This window comes from Eschscholzia californica, unplaced genomic scaffold (genome assembly GCF_041429995.1).
Source record: "Eschscholzia californica isolate CP2 unplaced genomic scaffold, dmEscCali1.0.p SCAF_6, whole genome shotgun sequence".
NCBI lineage: Eukaryota > Viridiplantae > Streptophyta > Magnoliopsida > Ranunculales > Papaveraceae > Eschscholzia > Eschscholzia californica.
Genome location: NW_028238483.1, coordinates 5130966 through 5138287, shown reverse-complemented (window position 1 = coordinate 5138287; position 7322 = coordinate 5130966). Strand labels below are relative to the sequence as shown.

General features: G+C 38.9%; 1 protein-coding gene across 2 annotated transcripts; it reads left to right on the top strand.

Annotated features, from left to right (window-relative positions):
* The first annotated feature begins 354 nt into the window (after window positions 1–354).
* Window positions 355–5228, top strand: LOC147530950 (Autophagy-related protein 13). Of its 2 annotated transcripts, XM_086648663.1 has the most exons (4): window positions 355–515; window positions 691–2111; window positions 2244–2428; window positions 4557–5228. In XM_086648663.1, the coding sequence occupies exons 2-4, from the start codon at window positions 705–707 to the stop codon at window positions 4921–4923; spliced, it is 1959 nt and encodes a 652-aa protein (XP_086504789.1). In that variant the 5' UTR covers window positions 355–515; window positions 691–704; the 3' UTR covers window positions 4924–5228. The 2 variants fall into 2 exon arrangements, with proteins under 2 accessions (XP_086504789.1, XP_086504790.1); XM_086648664.1 differs by lacking the exon at window positions 355–515 and having other exon boundaries at window positions 667–2111.
* Window positions 5229–7322: the final 2094 nt, after the last annotated feature.

Sequence of the window (7322 nt, the reverse complement as noted above, 5' to 3'; positions counted from 1 at the left end):
CATACCCCTATTTTCTATTTTTCTTCGAATGTTGTTGCTGTTTTTTTTCTCGTTTGTCAACAAAAAGAATGTCAACAATTGGTTTCCCAAGTGGTCTAATGTTGACATAAACTCCAAAATCCTGGAGGTCCCAGGTTCGATTCCCAGAGGAGGTGGTTGGTTGCCATAGTTTAGTTGGGCTATAGGTCCGTTCTTTGTAATAATTTGAATTCGGCAATTTCGTGCTTATCACATCTTTGATGTCTCAATGCCAATGTAATGACGGTCGTAGTCTCATAGATGGTAGTCAATTTCCAAAAAAACAAAAAAAAAAAAAAAAATACTCATAAACCACCCAAAAGGTCACTCAAAAGTCGGATCAGTCCACATAAAAACGTCAGTATCCAACTTTTTTTTTTCCTCTCCTCGCTCTCCCTGAAACTCTTGAACTCTTCTTCGTATCCTAAACTCAAATTCCCAAAACAATCTGTTTAGGGTTCTTCCAATTTTGATACTTGCAAGTATAATCCCAACCGGTTCGTCTCCCACTGTACTGTATTCTCTTCATTATTTCAAGTCCTAATAACTTTACTAAATTAGTAAATCCTCTTAGATTCTATTACGCTGATTGTTGTTTGAAGTTATTTCTCTATCTAGTTAAGATTTTATTTCTTTTATGATGGATTTTTAAGTTTATTTTTTTTTCAATAGAGAGAGAGAGAAATATGGCATCGTCTTCATCATCATCATCACACAGTAATCATCATCATACTGAACCTGCAAAAATTGAACAAATCATAACTGAGTTCTTTGCAAAAAGTCTTCATATAATATTGGAATCAAGGTCTCCTTGTGGGTCTTCTCGAAATTACTGTGGAGAACAAACTTTATCTTCTCCATCTTCATCTGCATCTTCATCTTCAAGTATTAGACCAAGAGATAAATGGTTCAATTTAGCACTTAGAGAATGCCCTGAAGCTTTAGAAAATCTTGATCTTTGGCATCACAGCAATTTTGAACCAATGGTTGTTGATGTGATTCTTATCCAGAGGCCTGTTAATTTTGACTCATTACCCACTTCTCCTAATACTGGTCTTGTTAGAAATCTTGATTCAAAAGAGAGATTTTCTTCAGATTGTTGGGATTCTGGGAAGGATGAGATGAATAGAGAGAGAATAATTGAGAGATGGGTTGTTCAATATGAAAGTAGGAAGAGTAAGGATTCTAGTTCTGGGAATAAGAGAAGTGGTGGGTATAGCTCTAGCTCATTATATAAGAAATCCATTATATTGTTAAGATCTTTATATCTGACTGTGAAGCTCTTACCTGCATACAAATTATTCCGAGACCTTAATTCGTCAGGCCAAATTCTCGAATATACCCTAGCTCATAGAGTATCTTCCTTCGTTGAGCCGTTTACTCGTAGAGAGGATTTAGATATGCAGCAATTTGGTTTCACCCCCGTAGACACTTCTTGTGGAAGGCTTTGCTTGTTTGTGTCATATTGTCCAAGACTATCTGATGTGAATTCGGAACCTATGACACCCATGTCCCCACATTTCATACCGGATTATGTCGGAAGCCCGACAACGGATCCTCTTCGGAGGTTAACTTCGCTTCCTCTTACGCGATTCAGGTCTCAAGGGTCGTCTTCTCCTGGGTCCTTTGAAAGGCGGCATAGTTGGAGTTATGACACTTACAGAGGTTATGCACCTCCAGTGTCTCCATCACCTTCACCAACTTATTCGGGTTCACGGTTTGTTGTTTCAAATCCAAATTTTCATTGTCTCCCACCATTGAGCATACCATCCCACCCGCTTGAAACTCCACGGTCTAGCAATGCATCTTTGGCTACTAAAAATAGTAGCTTTGATGAGTTTTGGCCTTCACCTATGTTCTCTGCTTCTCCTTCTCCATCGCCACCAAACCATTTTAACGCCGTTCACTCGTCAAAAGCTCTCTTACGCTCTGAAAGTGCTCCACTCAGCATACCATCTCGGAGCCCGGCTGCGCTCAGTAATGTCTTACCACTATCTCCTCCCAGAGGAACAGGACCAGGTCCTATAAAGACAAAAGATGTTAAAAGTAAGACTAGACCTATGGATGTTTCGCCTCACTTAGAACTAGATAAGGTATTGTATTTTGTTTCCTATACTACCATGGTCATGATAGTTCTATATTGTGTAGTTTGCTAATATTCATATCTCTCAGTAGCATATTGCTCACTTGCTTCCTGCTTCCTGCTTCTTTTCCCTTTCTTGCAGACAAACTCATTTGTGAAAAATGAGGCTGGAAATCTTCATGTGATGGAGATATCTTCCAGCATTACACCAAAAAATTGTTTTTCTAGGCGTTCCAGCAGGTTACCATCGCAAGATATGTTTGACTATTTGGATTTTGCATGCCCATTTGCTGTTGAGCAGGATGATGTAACTGATCCACGCCCAGGGTATGATTTTGGAACTATCATTTACTATTATAAGTTTTTTGGTATACTTCCTGCGTTAGTTTATGTATTATACTAGTACCATCACTTGCTTTTTTTTGTGGTTTATATTTTAATAGAGTTATTATATACGTGACACTAGTTTTTATTAAAAGTTGAAATTTACTCGTCAAATATGTAATATAGAAATAAAGAACTAGAAATGCAACAAGTCTTTATGTATGCAAATAGAATTCTGGTTGATAACTGCCTAACAAACACTTCGTATGCGTTTTGATTTTCTTGTGTTGAAAACAGCTTGCTCTTTAATATAGAGTATTAAACCACTTAAGTTTGTTCATAAATATCTTCTAAGCGTGGGTGCAATAAGTTCATTTGAGAGAAAGCGGAACGCTAGATTGTACTGGTTACAGAGATGGGGATGAATGAATGGATAAATATGCAATAAGTTCATGTCGCAAGTGCTCCCAGCTATAGAAATTTGTACTTCTTAGGCTGAACAACAATTACATGGTTACATTCTTGGATTTGCTTTAAGACCTTAACTTTATAATCACTGATATCTCAGTACATCGACACAAAGGGTACAAGTAGGAAGAGTTCAAATCAAGTAAAAGAAGTAGCAACGTTTTTACTTATTGCATTTTGCATCTGAAACATTTTAGAATGAAAAAGGATCAAAATTGACATTTGACAAAGAAAACAATATGCAAGGGCATTGTGCTACACACACATACACACACACACACACACACACACACACACACACACACACATATATATATATATGATATTTATGAGATTAGAGGATGCAAATCCCTAGAAGATGATTGTGTTGATAATGATATTCAAGTAGAATATGGGGAAGATGAAGTCCTAAGCAGTACGACTCGGCCGAGTCAGCCGAGTGACTCGGCTCGGACTCGGACATACACCGATCCGAGTGTGACCGAGTTTCCGAGTCTAGGGTTAGCCCGAGTGACTCGGGTGGCTCGGTTATGACTCGGGTATGACTCGGGTATGACTCGGGTCTGACTCGGTTATGATGTTTTGCCCTTTATTTGTCAAATCCGAATGCTGTTTTTGATATTCTAGTTATTTAGTTCTATACTTTAGTTACTGCAATAGAAAATTAGTCTACTAAGTCCACGAGTTTTTGGTTCTACTTAATAGTTATTACTATTAGAGTATGAGTCTACTAGAGTGGTTATTTAGGTGTTCCCAACTCTACTGGTAATTTACTGTTGATTTTTGAAGTTTGAACTTGATTATATTATGAATTATCATGTTAATCATATTATATACATAAATTAGTAACTACTTATGGGTAGTAAACACTAGACAAAAGACAGGGAAGCCCGGGGCAGCAAACTCATGAAACAGGAACCTGACATATTGACTCGGACTGACTCGGCCGAGTGACTCGGTTGACTCGCCCCCTGACTCGGACCTTGGCCGAGCCGAATCCGAGTCGTACTGCTTAGAGATGAACACCCATCTGACATTCATGGTAAGTTGAGTGGTATATCAAGCTTTGCAAGGGGAAGCAGTTTGGAAGACAAGGGAAATGGAAGATGCATTGGTTTTGTGATGATCATTTAAGTTTTAACTTTAACTAGTTAATGCACTCCAAACTGTAACTAGTTAGTTAAGTCCTATTGATAAGAACTCCAAAGTATTTTTGTGTTTGTACGTATAAAATTTATATGTTAGACAGTTGAAGAGTGTAACTGTGTAAGAGCCGCTATGCACCAAAGCAGAGTGATATTAAGAGTTCTCAACTTAAATTCGTCTTAGGACAATTTACCAAAGAATTAATACCTTAACATACATGTACCAAAGGTCATCCCTTTCAGGTAACATTGGTCTGCATATTGTTATTTTTCCCAATTTTTGTCTTGTCACTTCGTTTACAATATCCAAAACCTATACCTCTCCTGGACTTGTTAGAAAATCCTCGTAGTCAAGCAAGAAATATGCTACTATCTGATTTACTTTCATCTTTTTTTGTTTTCTTTTTGAGTTTCATTTCTCACATTTTTTTTCCTTGTGTTAATTAATGGTAAAAAATATAAAGTCAACATTCATTGTCTTTTCCTGAAAAATGTTCGACTCACTACTTCCATTGCAGGCCTGAACTGTTTCAGGGACTTGCAACCAAGAAATCCAAGGATGCTGCTGTTGGTGCTCTTGTCGAGATATTAAACACAGCTCCACCACTTCGTCAAGATATCTCAAAGTTGTCTCCATTCTCCAGACCTGAAACTCGGAGAGAAATCGTTCATAACCCTCGTGAATCATTAGAACATGGTGTAAGAGGAGGGATTCAAGTTCCTGCTTCTGTTACCAATCTAAAAGCTTCCTCTGGGCTTCTGTTATTGAAGACAACGGCTGAAGCATTGAAAGAATTTCAGAATTATAAAGAGATGAAAGAATCCTTGCTTAGGAAAGGTGGTGAGTTCCAGACATCAGCTGACAAGAGTGGTACAGGATTTTGAGTAGTAATGCTTTTTTCGATCATTGTGAAGAGTGTACAACTTTCTCTGTCTGGCTACATACAGTTCGTCCGAGGTATGTTTTTTTTTACCGTTGATAAAAAAAAGGAAAAAGAAAAGTAAAAAAAAAAATGGAAAAGAACAACACCCTCTCGAGTTCTCTTAACTATTAGCGATGTTATATACCTCTACCTAAAATACCAGCGAGAGAATTAGTATTTGACTTGATAACTTCATATATACAGTGAACTTGTTTATAATTGTATATAAAATTTAGAAAAGTATTTATGAATCTATTATTTCAACTATGAATTGTCTTTATTCTGCTTTATTTGATGATATATGAAGCTGAGTGGACTGCTTTACTTATGGAGTAATCTTGATACTTTTGCTCCAAATATACTTGTAGAAGTATTGGTCAAGGTGCCCTAATCGGGGCTATCTGATTTCATTATATAGATAAAGTTTACAAAAGTGAAAAGACAAAAAGACCCTTGAGAAAGTTTAAAATGACCAAATACACTTATACACTTATACCCCCCCTCAAGCTGAACGCCGGTGGCAAAGTGAAAGCTTGTTCTTCAACATGAGAAATCTTGTGGTTGACAGGCCTTTTGTAAACATGTCAGCAACATTGTCTTCTCCACTGATATAATGTACCCTTAATCTTCCATTAGTAACCTGTTCTCGGACAAAGTGAAAATCAATCGCAGCATGCTTTGTCCGAGAATGAAGGACTGGGTTAACAGCAAGGTATGTGGCGCTGATGTTATCACAGAAGATGACCGGAGGTGCCTCTAGTGGGAATCCAAGTTCGAAGAAGAATTCTTTATCCAGGTGACGTCAGCTGTAGTGTGGGCCACGGCCCTGAACTCGGCCTCAGTGGAGGAACGAGACACAGCTGGCTGAGTGTAAGACCCTGCCCAGTCAGCATCGGCGTAAGCTCGAAGTTGTAATGACGACGAGCGGCGAAGTGTAAGACCATCGGAAATGGTACCTTTCAGATAACGAAGAATCCTTTTTGCCGCCATTAGATGAACATTAGTCGGAGCTTTCATGAATTTTGACACTTGATTGACGGAGTATGTGATATCTGGTCGAGTAAGATTCAGATATTGTAGGGCTCCGACGAGACTTCTGTAAGTTGTAGGATCAGGGATCGGATCACCATCATTGGAAGATAATTTGGAGCCTGATATCGCCGGTGTTGATGTTGGTTTGGAATCACGAAGGCCAAAACGACAAAGGAGATCATGAATATACTTCTTCTGAGTGATAACAATCGAATCCGAGGAACGATGAACCTCCATGCCTAAAAAATACGTCAACCTTCCCAAATCAGTGAGCTTAAAACGTTGATGGAGATGAGAGATAATATGATCGACCTCCAAATCTGAGAACCCTGTCACCAAAATATCATCAACATATAACAGAATAACTATAAATGAGTTAGAATTTCTCCGATAATACATTGAGGGATCAGAGATAGACTGTCGAAACCCCAAATTAAGTAAAGAAGATGTGAATTTGGAGTGACATGCCCTAGGGGCCTGTTTCAGACCATAAATCGCCTTCTTCAATCGACAAACATGAGTTGGATGATCTTGATTTTGAAACCCCTGTGGTTGTGTCATAAACACCTCTTCTTTCAAATCTCCATTTAGAAACGCATTCTTTACATCTAGTTGTCTCACAGGCCAGTCATTGTTAACAGCTAGAGTAAGAACACTTCGTATAGTTGCTGGACGAACCACTGGACTGAATGTCTCACTATAATCAAGTCCCTGTTGTTGATGAAAACCACGAGCTACCAATCTCGCTTTAAACCTTTCAATGTTACCATCCGATCTTTGTTTCACTTTGTAAATCCATTTATTATCAATAATGTTCATGTGAGGTTTAGGAGGAACTAACTCCCAAGATTTATTTTGATGAAGAGCAGAAATCTCTTCTTCCATGGCTCGTTTCCAGTGAGAATATTTAGAAGCTTCATGATAGGAAGATGGTTCAGTGAAATTAGGGTTTTCGAATTGGGAAAGAAGAGAAGGAGGTAAGCTGTGTGAAGAGGTGAACAAAATCTTTGGCTTACGTGTGCCATCACGACTTCTAGTGACCATTGGATGTCGTGATGGAGCTGCCAGCTGTGACGTGGGACCAGTGATAGTGGGTACAATAGGGACAGAAGTAGTGGGTGACGGAGACTCAACCTGATTCATGGTAGTGGGGTTATCTGTCGTGACTACGTTAGGAAGCCGTTGAGATGTGGCAGGCCGAGAGACAGATTGGTGGAGAACGAGCATGAGGTACAGCTGTAGAGAGAGAACGGAGAGAGGACACAGCTGGTGAAGGTTGGACCACAGGTGTAGTGGTATGTCGTTGAGGCTGGACAGGTGGTGGAATAT